Below are 16,870 nucleotides of genomic sequence, written 5' to 3'. Positions count from 1 at the left end.
ACTTTTTAAAAATGCAAACGTTTATGGCATTCATTCTAAACAATTGATATTTTATGCTATCATTCAAGACACTATATTTCTCTTCTGAAGTGGTAAATTATAATTGTGAAGTTAAAGCTCTGTAAAGGTTTAGTGACCCAGAGCCCGACTGGGTAGAGGAATAGAATTCTACTTTTGAGCAGTTCCAAATCTGAGTAACACAAATAGCCTGGGCTCAGCCCCAGAATTCTGATATAGTACTAAAGGTTAAAGGTTCACTTTCAATTCAAATAAAGTACAGTAATTACTTGTTTTAATACATAGAAAAGTCTTCAAAAAAGATTCAATTGGGGCTGGAAGTATAGCTCAAAAAATAAATAAATAAAATAGAATTGAAGAAGTGCAACACTGAAAGGGACCAGGAAAAGGTCCTTCATTCAGGAATTATCATTCATAGAAAAGGAAATTGAGGCTCAGAAAGCTTGCACAAACTGCTCAAGGTCACACAGCAAGTGTTAGATCCAGGGACAAAACCAGGCTTCCCAGACTCTGATTCCAGCCTCTTCCCATTATTCTTCTGTTAATAATTAAAAACCAGGGAAGGATGGCAGGTAGTCTCGCCCTTCTAGTGGAATGAACTTTGACATAAAGATTCATGAATATTTGCAAACAGGGAAACTGGGAAATTCCTAATTGCCTCCCATATTTAGTATTTTACTTACCAATTGCTTTTCCACTTTTAACTTATACTGTTGAGCTTCTAATTTCCTTTGAAGATACTCAGCAGGCCTTAGGAAACAAGGAAGTTCAGCTTGGGTAGAATTTTAACTAGCCTTAGGCACCAATTTGACAAGTGTATTTTCAGCTTAGTGATGAGATTCACAATGCACCTTTGGCAATTTTTTTTTTCTTTTTTGTACCAAGGATTGAACCCAGGGTTGCTTAACCACTGAGTCACACCCCAGTCCCTTTTAATTATTTTATTTTATTTTATTTTGAGACAGGGTTTCGCTAAGTTGCTAAGGTTAGCTTTGAACTTATGATCCTCCTGCCTCAGCCTCCTGAGCCTCTGGGATTATAAGGGTGCACCACCAAGTTGACTCACCTTTGTCTTTAAGTTCCAAATTTAAGAAACGTGGGTCAAAGTTATAGAATGTTCATACTGGGAAAGAAAATGCTTGGAATCAAGAGAAAAGAGCAGTTTAAAAAAATAACAATTGGGGACACAGAGAGGATTAAACAGAAAAATATTCAGATCCAGTGGTTTTTCTGCAGGGCAGGTTTCAGTCCCTCCGCAGTATTATACCCTGGGGGAGGGCAACAAATCAGGCCCCAATCTCAAAATTTGTGTGGTATCTAATCTACAGTTTGTCACTCCCAATTTTACAAAGGCTGCCTGCCTGTTCTCTGCAGTATAGCCTGAGCTCCTGGAGAGCAGGATGGGGCCCGTCTCTTTATCTTTACCCTGGCACATAAACGCTTAATGAATAAAGAAATGATGCTTTAGGTGTCTTTCAAAACATTTGATATATATTTCCCACAGGATTCTAGTCAAAGCATTTTCAGATTTATACCTATGTTCTAGATAAATTTTTTTGTTAAGTATGCATGAGGGCCAGAACCGCCCCCCACCAAAAAAAAAAAAAAAAAGCCTATCTTTTTTGCAGATTTTTTTGCAAAGAATTTCTTATAATTGGGGTTGGGGTTGGGGTTGTGGCTCAGTGGTAGAGCAGTTGCCTGGCAAGCGTTATGCCCTAGGTTCCATCCTCCGCACCACATATAAATAAATTAATTAATTAAGTAAAGGTCTATTGACAACTAAAAAAATATTTTAAAAAAAGAACTTCTTATAATTATAGGTTGCTCAGTAAAAACTACCACATTTCAGAACACAGGATAGACTATATGATAAAATATTTGGGGATACCAGTAACTTTTAGTGTTCCAAAGACAGAACTATTACTTCAGAAATAACTCTTTAAGGAATATCACAATGACAGGTCCCCAGTTTACAGAGTCAAGTTAAGAATAGTCATTTTAGAAGTATGATGAATGGCAAGCTAGTTAAAGTTCCTGCACCTAAATTCTTCACCTGTAAAATGGACACAGCAGCATTTCACAGGGGTCGATATGGGGTTAGAGGAGATCAGGCCTGTGAAGGTATCTGGCCCCTGTCTGACACATACAGAGTGCTTGAACTGAAAAGAGCTAAACTATAGCACTCATCCTTGAGCCCTTGAAAGAACCAAACTGGTATAGTATCTTCATTAGAAAAAATATCCAAAAGACATTCTCCCTACCCACTCAACCCTGTATAAATGCTGTTCCTCTAGCCCACGCCCTGGAATGGGAGCCCCAGCAGAGAGAAAGCTGGAAGGAGAGGGGAGGTGGAACAAGGAGGAGGTAACTACTCACCAGAGGGGTGTCCTGGGAGACAGTGAGATGGAGCTATGATGGGCAGGGGCACATAGGAAGAGAAGGACTTTCTACCATTCATGTGAGAGTTTGGGAGATAAATAATATGTAATCAAAACAATGGATAAAAAAAAAAAAAAAAACAATGGATATCTGGCAGTTCTCCTATCTAGACAAAGAATGGAAGATCTATTTTCCCAGCGCTGAGAAGAATGAAGGGAGTTTTGTGGCTGCTGCCAGTTTACATGGAAAATACATATCCCTTATTAATTAAGTTCTACATGGATATTATAGTTTGAACTAATGGGTTACATAATTTTTAAAAATTGTTGATAGGCCTTTATTTTTTATTCATTTATTTATATGTGCTGCTGAGAATCAAACCCAGAACCTCACACATGCTAGGCAAGTGCTCTACCACTGAGCCACAACTCCAGCCCTGGAACACATCATTTTTGATGATCAAGTGGGTAATTTGAAACATGTTATGATGATGGGTGAACCATACCAGCACCCATTTTATCTTTAAAATTAAAATGTCTACTACTTTTCCCATTGTGAATTTCTAAAGAAATCATTCTTTTACCACTCTTCCTCATCTAATTTTCACTACTTATTGACGAGATCAACATTACATGTCTCTTATGTTTTTCACAATTCATCCAAATTTTTGCTTGCTTGGCGTGTACGAGGTCGTGGGTTCAATCTCCAGTGACACACACAACACATACACACACACACACACACACACACACAAACACACACATTCGACAATAAATAACCAAAGTCACTAAAGTTAACAAATCCCCAACACTGAACAACAACAACAAAAACAACACAAAGTGATGATAAAACATTAAAAAAAAAAAAAAAGTGAGAATGTATGTAGGTCTGTGGTAGAGGGCTTACTTAGCATGCCGGAGGCCCTAGGGTCAATTCCCCAGCTCCACCATGCAAAAACAACAACAAAAACACCTCTCAGGCATGGGTCTTCATGCCTGTGATGGCTTCCGTCATTTTGAACACAGGAACACCGATATTGATATTAGTATGAAAAAACAAAACAAAGAATAAAAAGAAAATATTGTAGATCTGCAGAGATTTGTTAAGGTAAACTTAAAAAAAAAAATCTACCATAAGAGCAATTTCAGGCTATTATTCTCTTTTGAATGCATCCATATTTTGAACATCCCTAGAATAGAAATGCAGAATGAAATCTATTTCACTTTTCTAATCTTCCTAAATGATCATTTGATTTTAATGATTCAATTATTAATGATTCTTATGAATAAACTCCTTGGAAAATGAAATAAATACAACTGTTTTATTCACACCTTAGGAGTGGAACTCACTAGGAGGAAGGAAAAAAAAATTAAAAATTCAAGAATGTGCCTGTGATCCCAGTGACTGGGGAGGCAGAAGTGGGAGGAGGGCAAATTGATGGCCAACCTTAGAAAGACCCTGTCTTCAAATAATAAAAAGGGCTGGGGATGTGGCTCAGTGATTACGCACCCCTCGGCTCAAAAAAAAAAAAAATTTTTTTTTTCCAAGAAGATGAAGCTTACCTACAGTTAAATAGTTCCATGAGTAAGAAAATAGGCTACGCCAGACTTGAGATGATAAAAGGGCCAAGGAAACTGAATGAAAAGTTTAAAGTAAAGATTTTGTAAGTTATTCCTCAATTATTTGTTTTAGGAGAATTTGGAAGGATTTCAGAAAACAGAGCTAATAAATGAGACAGAGGGATCATTTGAGCCCAGGAATTTGAGACCATTCTGGGCAACAGAGCAAGACTATCTCAAAAGACTATCTCAAAACCAACCTTTAACAAAAGACTATCTCAAAAGACTATCTCAAAACCAACCTTTAACAAAAAGGAATGCTGATTCATAAAGATATTTTCAGAGGACCAAAGCTTAGTTTAGACTACCACATTACCATTGAGCAGGTGACGGACTGTGACTTTCTTCTTGATAAGAATTCTCCTCAGTTCCAGAGTCTTTCTGAAGAACATAGTGATAACTTGGTTCACCAGCTCTCTTCCTCAACAAGTCAAGTTGTGCATAATAAAAATCATAATGTCCACAAACTGCAGCAAATTGGGGCCTTTCTATCATTTTTATCTGAGAGATTGAAAAGAAGAGGGAAGATTTTTTTAAAAGACATAATACAAATCTATAATTGACCATTTGATTGCTGCTATGATCAGCTTTAAAGTTATATTTTTGGTTTTATTCTAGAGCTGTTTTAGAGAAAAACACTGTTAGAGTTCCCAAATCCTAGAGTTGAAAAGACCTTAGAAGTCTAAGTATTTGTAGTACAGCAGTTTAATAATTATAACCTTTTTTTGTAATTTTGAATCACATGTATTTCATGGCTAGTGTGTGAAAAATAGCATCCCTAGCCAAGGTCTTAATGTTTACTCATAATTATTGTTTTCTATTTTTCATAAACTTTTTTATACCTTACTGTACTTTATGGGAGAATAAAAGCTATAGTACAACTCACAGATTTGGGAGTTTGCCTCACTGGTAGTTTCTGATAAATGGAATAAACACAAGACATCAGGACTTGAAAAAAAAAGAAAATGCTGAATCACTGAGTCTTGCTGAGAAAACACCAGGAAGGTCACACATGGGATGGGATGGGCATAATACCCTCCCAACCCATTTCTCCCCACCACACACTCTTCCCAACCAGAAACACAAGTTTATCTCATCCCAGGGACAAGCAGAGGTCAATACACTAGAAGACAAGAATCAGGCTACATTCAGATAATAAAGCCAGACAAGACCTTGTGCTAAAGAATGAGGTGTCCTTGATTTACCTTTGAATCTGACAACTCTGCTTACTTAACAGTGGCTAATAAAGGAGAAAAAACGAGACCAAACTCCTGTAAAGACCTAGGTTGTTGGTAACATGAATAACCAAACAAATGATTAGAACTTAAATGTTCTCCCTGAAAGAAAGTATCGTGCTATGGTCTATGTTCTTTGTTAGACTATCTGACTCACATGTTAGACTGGAACACAGAATTGTAGATACCTGACCATCTTCAACTTACATAAATGGCACTTTTTGTATAGTTCTATTTAAATACTAAGGTAAATGTATAAAACTTGGTGTACTGGTCTACACAGAAATTATATGTTTGTTTTTTAAATCTTTTAAAGTGAGTAGTTACAATTTCACCTGAATACATAGAATCCAGAAAAAGGTAGTACTGAGTTAGTTGTTGGAAATTGTTCAGACAAAGTTAAAAAACAAACATGGAAAGTGTAAAGACAGATGTATGTTTGTTTAGTCTGAATAGCTTGCTGCTAATTATATTCTTATGAAGTCTTTGGAAGTTCTTTGATGTCTTACTATTACCTCATATTTTGTTAAATGCCATTGCTTTTGAACATCATATAGTGTGTTGTTTAGGGTTAGTGGATTATGTCTACATTTTTTTTAGTTTATTTTTATTGTAAACAAACGGGATACATGTTGTTTCTGTTTGTACATGAAGTAAAGGCACGATATTTGTGTAATCATATATCTATACAGGGTAATGGTGTTTGATTCATTCTGTTATTCCCTCCCCCACCCCTCCCACCCCTCTTTTCCCTCTATAGAGTCAAACAAACAGCTTCTTTAGGATTTTCTCCAAAATCCCAAGTCAGTAATGGGAACATCTGAGATGGTTCCAGTGCAGAAACATTTATTTCATTGCATCAGCAGAAGTTGTTCAAATAACTAGAAAAGATGTCAACTTGTTTTCTCTCCTAAGGATCTGAGACAAAGTATTCTGTATCACAACATACTTTTCTTATTTTTAATAGTTAATTCATATTTTATCAAATGAAAGGCAATAATTTAACTAATAGTTTTAAAAACCTGTACCAACACCTTTTCTAAAACGTCTATATGCTAAGTAAACATGTAGTAAATGTACTTCCACATGGTCCTCTAGGGCTGGTGGGATAGCTCAGTGGTAGAGCACTTGCCTACCATGTATAAGACCTTGAGTTCAAACATAAGGACAGGAAAAAAAAAAAAAGAAAGAAAGAAGAGAAAAGGGAAAAAATAAAAAATCCTCTAATTATACCATGAGTCTTCTTTAAAAATACAATTCTTCAGGGCTGGGGATGCAGCTCAGTGGTAGACTACTTACCTAGCATGCAGGAAACCCTGGGTTTGATCCTCAGCATGACAAAAATAAATAAGGGCAATGAACATTTTGTCATTTATGTTTCAGAAACACTCAACTAGCATGACCAAAAAAAATAAATAAATAAAACAATACAAAAAAAACACTATTTAAGTAGTTTCAAATAACTCAGCATAAAGGATCTCTAGGGAGCTGGGGGCCATGGCAAACTCCTATACTTCCAGAGACTTGGGAATCTGAGGCAGGAGAATCACAAGTGCAAGGCCAGCCTCAGCAATTTAGCAAGATGGTCTCAAAATGAAAAATAAAAAGGAGTGGGGCTGTAGTTCAGTGGTAAAGCATCCCTGGCTTCAATTCGTTTAGGGAAAGATCAATTATTATATAATAAAAACTCCTCAATTGCATATATAACAGGTTAGAATTTGGAGTACAAAATGCAGTGTTTTCTATTACTGCATTACTCAATTGTTCTATAAGGAAAAACATTTATACAAAGAAATTAGAAAAATTTCAGTAATAAAAAGAAAACTAAAGCTAATGTATAATTGTAAGAAAATTAAGCATCATTGTTTTTTTAAAAATATAAGCTATAACTCATGGTAGAGCACTCACCTAGCATGTGCCAAGCTGTGGGTTCAATCCCAGTATCAAAAAGACAAAACAACAAAACAAAACAAACCACACAAAAATATCAACTAGGAGTCCAGCTACTTGAGAGGCTGAGGTAGGAGGATCATAAGTTGGAGGTCAATCTGGGCAATTTATGGAGATCCTGTCTCAAAATAAAATTTAAAAAGGGATAGGGATGTATCTCAATGATAGAATGCTCCTGGTTTCAATCCCCAGGAACACAAAAACAAAAACAAAACCAAGTAGGGTTGGGGTAAAGTGCTTGCCTAGCATGCATGAGGCCCTGCATTCAAGTGCCAGCACTGGAGGAGGTGGGGGAGAAAAATATATACATATATTACATGTATATTTTATACATATTTAAAGTACACTTTAATGCTACATAATGATTTTATTTAAGTACAAAACTAATGGATTCCAAATTAACTTGCTTGCAAGGTGTGAACATGTGCAGGTGGATCTTTCAGAGGGTACTGTGTAGTTAAAGTACCAGAGGGAGGGATTAGCACAACTCACAGATGTGGGTTTCTGGGTGCCAGCTGGCGGTCTCCATTTGTTTCCAGGTAATACATCCTTCCTTTCCTTTGGCACTGATATCCTTGATCTTGGAGGAAACTTTCCCTGGAATTTCACTCTCTGTATTTTAGAATCTTATTTAACGGAAATAAAACAACTTCAGTTTTAAAATTTTTCTTACACCTTTACTATTGATACTTGAGTACAAACATAAGCCACATTTCATAACACAGTAAATTTACTCAGGCCAGAGATATTTCATACACAGGGAGAGAAGCACTGATGAAATATCACTATGCATTCTATGCATTTTTTTGAAGTGTAAGATCAATAGAGTTTAATATTACAGAGTATGAAAACTTTATTGCTAGACTTCAGATTTCCCCTTGCAACTCACCTTTTAAAAATCAGTCACTGGAGTCTTGGGGCAGTGTTAAATAACCACATTATCTGAAAACGTTTTAAAGTACTTCTCCCTTTTATTCTATGCATTTTTTTAAATAAAGAAAACCAGTTCTTCCTAGGATTTCTTTACAAATTTCTAGCGATGAATAACACTACTTTTAAAAAAGGGAATTAATTCTAACATTTACAGAAACAATTTATGATAAAAGTAATTAAACGTAGTCATGACAGCTTGGGTTATCAGGCCCCAGTACTCCTGTCTCATTTTTGTTTGAAATGTTCCTCTAACATGTAGATCTTCTAACATGCTTGTCTTTGTCTCCATCAAAATACGTTCTTGTTTTCTTCTTTCCTATATCAGAAATGTGGACAATGTACTTTCTCTCACCCTCTTCTTATCTACTTTCTAAACATTCTCAATCTAGACCAATATATAACAATGTCAAATCAAATTAAATATGACGAAGAGGCTTACTCATTTGTCCTTTATAATTTTCCTCAATGTCAGTGTTTCTGGCACACTGGATGATATTTCCTCATCACAGGGCCTGGGAGAGACTTTCTACTCCTTCTGACCTTTGAAGTCCATACATTTGGTTATGGCTAAATCCTGCAGCTCTTACTTTCACACGATCAACTGAATTAGTCATTTTCTCTTCCTTAATGTACACCCTCCACACATACACAGTTAGCATTTAACCACTTCAGCTGATTCTTGACCAAAATTGTTCTTCCTACTTATCATTACCATAAAATAACACCTGCTTCTTTAGAGCTCACACAGTTTTCAATTTGGTCCAAGATCCTAACTTCAGCTCCAATGGGACTTGGATTCGACCTTTCAGAGCTTCTGGAAGGTTTCCTAACTAATGAGAAGAAAGGAACTGAACCCCCCAGGGTCATCCTGAGCTACATAAACAACTTCTCCAGCACACACACATGATAACAAGGTGATTTCTTTCTTGCTTATACTGTTCATATTTTCTAAATGCCGATGTTCAATATATCTAGTAGAATTCCTCTGCTAACGTTGTCAGCTTTATAATTCAGTATGTGAGATATATGGAAAAAATGTTTTTTAAAAAATGTTAGACAAGTAATGTGCTGACATCACACATAGGCTGTGAAAACCCAGTCATTGTAACATTGAACCACAAAAGGATCATACTTTTTTTTTTTTTTTTTTCAGGACTGGGGTTAGAACCCAAGGAATTAATACTGGATAAGCACTCTGCCAGCCCCATAGATATTCCTACCCAGGGGTGCTCAACCACTGAGCTACACCCCAGTCATTTTTTAGATTTTATTTTGAGACAGGGTCTTGTTAAGTTGCTTAGGGTCTCACTAAGTTGCTGAGGCTGGCTTTGAACTTGAGATCTTCCTGCCTCAGCTCTCCAAGCTGCTGGGGTTACAGGTATGTGCCACTTCACCAAGCCATAAATGCTCTTTGACTGCGTGGTTAAGTTATTCTTACCCTGGACCATCTGCCCAGCAGGTGGGGAGGCTGATGCTCTTGCTCTGCATCTGGGCGTAAGATTGAATTCTTCCTGAATGACCTAAAATCCAACACGAGTGTCAAGAACCTGCCAACCCAAATCTCCGCCCAAACACAAACAGAATCACCTCAAAACTCACCTCAGGAGTCAAGTATCTGGCAATCCGAGTCTCTAAGAAGGGTCTTTTCAAAATGGAATTAATAGATGGTCGATCCCGAGGAGAAACTTTAAAGAGCTGAGGTATTAAGGACCGTAGGTCATGAGAAAACCTGGGCGATATGGGGGCGAAATGCGCTTGGCAAATCTTCAGTACCAGCTGGTGCAAGTTGCTGCCCTCGAACTGAAAGGACGAGGGTAATAACACTATGTCAGAGAAAAGTTAGCTACTCGTGTTAAAGTAATAAATATTCCGAGAAACGAAAATTATTGATTGATGGATGGATTGATTGGGGATAGAACCCAGGACCTCAAGCATGGTAGGCAGTCCCTCAGGACCCCCAGCACTTTTTATTCTATTTTGAAATGAGGTCTTGCTAAATTGCCTGGACTGGCCTCCAACGTGTGATTCTCCTGCCTCAGCATCCTGAGTAGCTGGGATTGATTACAGGCACTAATCTGTAGCTAGAAGCACTATGGTCCACCCTATATTGTTGTCATCAACTAATTTTTTCATAAATAGATATGACCTGGTAATAGATACAAATATAAATAATACAATAAATAGATAATACATAATATATAGCATAAATAAAAATAAATACATAAAATATAAAATAATATAAATGATGTAATATTATACAAATAATATAATCATAGATATGGCATAATAATAGACATGGTATAATCTTTCATAAATAGATATGACTCAGAGAGATGCCATGTTATTTAAAATAAGTTCTTTAGTTTTAATTTTTGAGGTTTGGTTTGGTTTGCTTTGGTTTTGGCATTGAGAATTAAACCCAGGTCCTGTGCATACTGAGCATGTACTACCACCAAGCTATGTAGTGAGCTATGTACCAGTGCCTACTTTTAATTTTTTTAACTAAAAAAGTTTTATTTAGTTTAAATTTTTTCTTATTATCAAAATAACATTGCTCATAAAAAATAGAAAGGTAGGGACTGAGCATATAGCGCATGCCTGTAATCCTGGCAGCTCAGGAGGCTGAGGCAGGAGGATCATGAGTTCAAAGCCAGCCTCTGAAATTTAGCAATGCCCTAAGCAACTTAGCAAGATTCTGTCTCAAAATAAAATATATTTTAAGAAAAGGGCTGGGGATGTGGCACCCTGGCCCTGGGTTCAATCTCTGGTACAAAAACCAAAACAAAACAAAACAAAAAAACAGAAAGGTATAGGCAATTATAAACAACCAAGAAAATAGGTATAATTTCACCACCCAGCAGTTTATTTCCTTCTAGTTGTTCCAAAACTAATGTTTATTTTACAGAGTTGAGGTCATACTGACATGAAATTTTACTTCTTGCTTTTTAAAAATTAACTTAATACAAACATTTCCTTGTCTCCTCAGACACTCCTCATAAACTAGAAAATCTTCTACCATATGAACACATCAGTTATCTATAAATCATGACAGTGTTCAACAACATGGTGTGGTAATAAAGGTCCAGATTTTGGTTAGACAATCAATATGTGACCTTTGACAATAATGATAATAATAATGGCTGCATAGAAAAGAGGTGACAGCTGGTTATTCTTAAGAAAAGTCCACTTACAGTGCTGGCCCTCAACTCATGTGTGAGAACTACTTGATTTGAGAATTCCCACTCTTCCTTAAATCTTAAGAGAGGCTTTCTTTGTCTAAGCTCTTCATGTAAACAATATGGTTTATGTTGAACACCTGTTTCTGGAGTCTGGAAATTTGGTATATGCCAGGGAGAGATGGCATCTATGTGACCAGTCTCCAACAAAAACCCTGGGTACTGGGTACCTAATGAGCTTCCCTTGTAGGTAATATTTCACACTCACTGTAACTTATTGCTGGAGGACTCGGTACATCCTGTGTGACCACTGGGAGAAGACTCCTCAAAGCTTGAGCCTGGTTTCCTACAGACTCTGTCCCATGTGCCTTTTCCTTTTGCACACATATACACATGTATATACAGGCACATACACGTGGGTGTATATATGCATGTGAGTGTATACGTGCAGAAGACATGTTTGGGTAACCCTAAGATGGTGGCTGGCTTTGAGCTAAGAGGTGGCGCATAATTAATGTTAACACGGTGTGATCTACCTTTGCCTGATTAGTTAATGTCTCCTTTGTGCTAGTGGTCAACAGATATTCCTCATTCTTTCTTGATTGGTACCGAGGGGCGTGCCTCAATTGTGCTAATCCTAAGCTGATTGGCTGCCTTAGGTATATAAGACACACCTATAGGAAGCACCAGGGATAACCGGATAAGCAGCTAGTAGAGAGGATAACCGGATAAGCATCGGATAAGCAGCACCTCTGAATGATGGCAGAACGCAGGTTGCAGATTGCAGAATGGAGAAGTAAAGTCACACCTCTAGATAGCAGAGTGAAGGATGCAGGATGCAGGATGCACCTTTAAGAAGAAGAAGCAGAACTAAGAAGATATAGATCTCTAAAGTGTAGTCTCTCTCTTCAGCAAAGTCTCTTTCTTTCTTTATGCAAAGCCTCTCTCTCTCTCCTCTCAAAGCAAGTAAGCCTCATTTCCTCTGTCCTCTATAAACAAGCAAACAAGCAAGAAAGCAGCCACTAAAGAGAAAGATAGTAGAAGTAGCTCAGTTTCCAGTCTGCCTCCAATAAATACCCGCACAATTGTTGCTGCAGACGGTAACAAATTGCCGCCGGTGGTATTTCTTGGATATATTTCTATGCCAGGACGTGTAGTTCTATCATTCTTTGTAGTACCTTGAGATAGGGTCTGTGTGGCCCAGGCTGGTCTCCAAACTCCTGGGCTCAAATGACCCTCCCGCCTCAGCCTCCTTAGTAACTAGGATCACAGACAAATGCTGCTATGCCCAGCTACCCACATAATTTTTAAGACTCTAATGAAACCAGATGTTAACCTTTTTCTCTCAGAAGTTAATTTCACTTATATTATTTCAATAATTGAAGAGTAATTCAATGATTAACATACTTACTGGATGCTTGAGTGTGCAGAGTTCATATAAGACACAGCCAAGACTCCAAATATCCCTAGGAAAGACAAGAGTTTGCGTGCCAAGAAAATATCCATAATTCTTAGAAAAAGCTTTCACCCTTACAATGCCTTGCATGTGTATAGCTTTATTTTATGTACGTTGATCAGTTTTTACAAATGCTTTGAGATACATTATTAATTCTAAGAGGTAAAATAAAAACCATTGTAATTAGTCAGAATCCTCGCTGGAAAAAGATATACAGACTTAGCTACGAAGCAATGGCTCAATGTTTACTTCAACTTCATTTGCTCAAAGAAAACATGTCATGGATCTTGAGCCATTTGGAAGAGAGAGGCAGTACTCAAGTATGGATTTGTTTCAACTCAAAATATGAAATATGGTTGATTTTGAAAGGTATATTCTACTCAAGGCTTTTGACAGAACTGAAGTAAAGTAAGTGATAAACATAGACTCTGGCTAGGACTCAAAGTTTGCTCTTCATCAACTTTGCACTATTTATTTTATTTTTTGCAATGTTCAGGATCAAATCCAGGGCCTCAGGAATACCAGACAGGTGCTTTACCACTGAGCTACAACCCCAGGCCCTGTTAGTAAACATTGATATGTAATTGGTTTTAGAAGGAGCTTTGTTATAGAACAAAAAGAAAATTAAATCTAAAAGTGAAAAAGAAAATATAATGAAATGTCAAGGACGCTGTCACAGAGCCAAAACTAGGATTCATTAAGAGAAGTGGAAACAAGTTGGTCAAGGTGGCAAAAGCTTGCAATCCCAGGGACTTGAGAGGCTGAGGCAGGAGGATCACAAGTTTGAGGCCAGCCTCAGCAACTTAGTAAGACCCTGTCTTAAAATAAAAAATGAAGCGATGAATCTTCAGAAAGAGAAATCAGGAAAACTACCCCATTCACAATAGCTTCGAAAAAAATAAAATACTTGGGAATCAATCTCACAAAAGAGGTGAAAGACCTCTACAATGAGAACTATGGAACACTAAAGAAAGAAAGTAAAGAAAACCTTAGAAGATGGAAAGATCTTCCATGTTCTTGGATAGGAAGAATTAATATTGTCAAAATGGCCATACTACCAAAAGTGCTATACAGATTCAATGCAATTCCCATTAAAATCCCAATGATGTACCTTACAGAAATAGAGCAAGCAATTATGAAATTCATCTGAAAGAATAAAAAACCCAGAATAGCCTAAAGCAATCCTTGGTAGAAAGAGTGAAGCAGGGGGTATCGCAATACCAGATCTTTAACTCTACTACAAAGCAATAGTAACAAAAACGGCATGGTATTGGTACCAAAATAGAAAGGTGGATCAATGGTACAGAATAGAGAGGACACGGACACAAACCCAAATAAATACAATTTTCTCATACTAGACAAAGGGGCCAAAAATATGCAATGGAGAAAAGATAGCCTCTTCAACAAATGGTGCTGGGAGAATTGGAAATCCATATGCAACAGAATGAAACTAAACCCATATCTCTCACCATGCACGAAACTAAACTCAAAATGGATTAAGGACCTCAGAATCAGACCAGAGACCTTGCATGTTATAGAAGAAAAAGTAGGTCCAGAGCTTCAACATGTCGGCTTAGGACCAGACTTCCTCAACAGGACTCCCATAGCACAAGAAATAAAAGCAAGAATCAATAACTGGGATAGATTCAAACTAAAAAGCTTTCTCTCAGCAAAGGAAACTATCAGCAATGCGAAGAAAGAGCCTACAGAGTGGGAGAAATCATACTTTGCCAATCATACTTCAGATAGAGCACTAATCTCCAGAATCTATAAAGAACTCAAAAAACTCTACACCAAGAATGCAAATAATCCAATTGACAAATGGGCTAAGGAAATGAATAGACACTTCACAGAAAAAGATCTACAAGCAATCAACAAACATATGTAAAAATGTTCAACATCTCTAGTAATAAGAGAAATGCAAATCAAACCACCCTAAAATTCCATCTCACCCCAATTAGAATGGCGATTATCAAGAATACAAGCAACAACAGGTGTTGGCGAGGATGTGGGGAGAAAGGTACACTCATACATTGCTGGTGGGGCTGCAAATTAGTGCAGTCACTCTGGAAAGCAGTGTGGAGACTCCAGAAAACTTGGAATGGAACCACCATTTGACCCAGCTATCCCACTCCTTGGCCTATACCCAAAGGACTTAAAATCAGCATATTACAGAGATACAGCCACATCAATGTTCATAGCTGCTCAGTTCACAATAGCCAGATTGTGGAACCAACCTAGATGTTCTTCAATTGATGAATGGATAAAGAAACTGTCGTATATATATACAATGGAATATTACTCAGCCATAAAGAATGATAAAATTATGGCATTTGCAGGCAAATGGATGAAACTGGAGAATATCATGCTAAGTGAGATAAGCCAATCTCAAAAAACCAATGGACGAATGATATCGCTAATAAGTGGATGATGACACATAATGGGGGATTGGAGGGGTTAGTGTTAGGGTTAGAGTTAGGGTTAGGGAGGGGGGCAAGAATGGAGGAAGGAAGGACTGTATAGAGGGAAAAGAGGGGTGGGAGGGGTGGGGGGGAAGGGGAAAAAATAACAGAATGAATCAAACAACATTACCCTATGTAAATTTATGATTACACAAATGGTATGCCTTTACGCCATGTACAAACAGAGAAACAACATGTATCCCATTTGTTTACAATAATAAAAAAAAAGACAAAAGAAAAGTAAAAGGGAAAATGCCACTTTTTGATTACAATTACTGGCAATAGGTCTAATACAGCATATTATTTTCCCCTAAAATAACTCTTCTTAAAGTGGTTTGCACTTACCTTCACATTTCTCAAATAGAAAAGGCTTGTCATAAAAATGCTGTAAACCTTTCTGTATCTTTATTTTCTTATATAGAAATCAATATGAAAAGCAAAAATTTAGGGAAATCTTTGAAATTTGAGGTAAAAAATAGAACAAGCAAAAATTGATGACAGATTCCATCAACATTAAAAATATTTGCTTTTTGAAAAACTTTGCACAGAAAAATAGAAATGCAAGGTACACACTGGAGAAATTTTTTTTTCTTTTCTTTTTCTTTCTTTTTTTTGTTTTGCAACGCTGGGGATATGAACCCAGGGCCTTGTGCTTTCTAGGCAAGCACTCTGAGTTATCAACTGAGTTATATTCCCAGCCCTGGAGGAATTTTTGCAAATTCAATAATGGGTTCCTATTTAGGGTATGTAGAGCACCTGCATACAGGACAACCCAATTTAAAAATCAGCAAAAGATAGAAAGACACTTCTGAAAAGAAGATATACAATGGTAAATTATTGCATATGAAAAGATGTTCGGCATCACTAGACTTCAGAAAAATTAAAATTAAAATAATAATGAGATGTGACTGGGGCTGTAACTCTGGCAGGGCACTTGCCTAGCACATGTGAGACACTGGGTTCAATCTTCAACACCACATAACAATAAACAAATAAAGGCATTCTGTCCATTTACAACTACAAAAAAATAAAATAACAGTGAGAAACAACCAAACACACCTGTAAAAAAATGGCTAAAGTTTAACTACTTGACATTGATGGATGCGGAGAGAAAGTCAAACTGTCCTATGTTACTAGTGGATGCCCAACATGTTAATCACTTTTGAAAACTGTATCTGTATCACATAAAGTAAAACATACAAAGCCAACAATTCCACTCAGGTACTCTTTAACAACATATGTGAAAATATATGTTTAGGCAGATATGTATTTGAATATTAATAGTGACTTTAACTGGAAGCAACTCATGTTCATCTACAATGAATTAGAAAACAAATTGAGGCTTAAATGTACAAATAATATAGACACTACATGGTGATGAAAAGTAAAGAAAAAACAAAACAAATACAACAACCTAAATGATCTTAGAGACATTATGTAACTGAAAGTAGTAAATTAAAAGAGATCAAAAAAAAATTTTTAAAGACCATCCTCTTCATTTCAATAAAATTCTATAAAAGAGCAAACTAAAAAAATAAAAAAAAAAAATAAAATAAAATAAAAAATAAAAAATGAAAAGGGATGGGGCTGTAGCTCAGTAGTAGATGCCCCCTGGGTTCAGTTCATGAACTGGGTTTAGGGT

At 36.7% G+C, this 16,870-nt stretch overlaps 1 protein-coding gene across 5 annotated transcripts in view; it reads right to left on the bottom strand.

Moving 5' to 3' along the window:
* Positions 1-16,870, bottom strand: part of Nek5 (NIMA related kinase 5) — a 68,224-nt gene that overhangs the window by 35,936 nt on the left and 15,418 nt on the right. For all 5 annotated transcript variants that reach the window (XM_047554030.1, XM_047554033.1, XM_047554034.1 and 2 more), the window contains 6 exons: positions 12,722-12,776; positions 9,734-9,934; positions 9,573-9,654; positions 7,694-7,827; positions 4,333-4,517; positions 702-768 (listed from right to left, as the gene is read on the bottom strand). In XM_047554030.1, the coding sequence (XP_047409986.1) occupies positions 702-768; positions 4,333-4,517; positions 7,694-7,827; positions 9,573-9,654; positions 9,734-9,934; positions 12,722-12,776 (724 nt within the window). The remainder of the gene's footprint in view (positions 1-701; positions 769-4,332; positions 4,518-7,693; positions 7,828-9,572; positions 9,655-9,733; positions 9,935-12,721; positions 12,777-16,870) is intronic.

The sequence above is a fragment of the Sciurus carolinensis genome, chromosome 5 (assembly GCF_902686445.1).
Source record: "Sciurus carolinensis chromosome 5, mSciCar1.2, whole genome shotgun sequence".
NCBI lineage: Eukaryota > Metazoa > Chordata > Mammalia > Rodentia > Sciuridae > Sciurus > Sciurus carolinensis.
The sequence above is the reverse complement of the archived record's forward strand: the minus strand, read 5'-3'. Positions and strand labels throughout refer to the sequence as shown.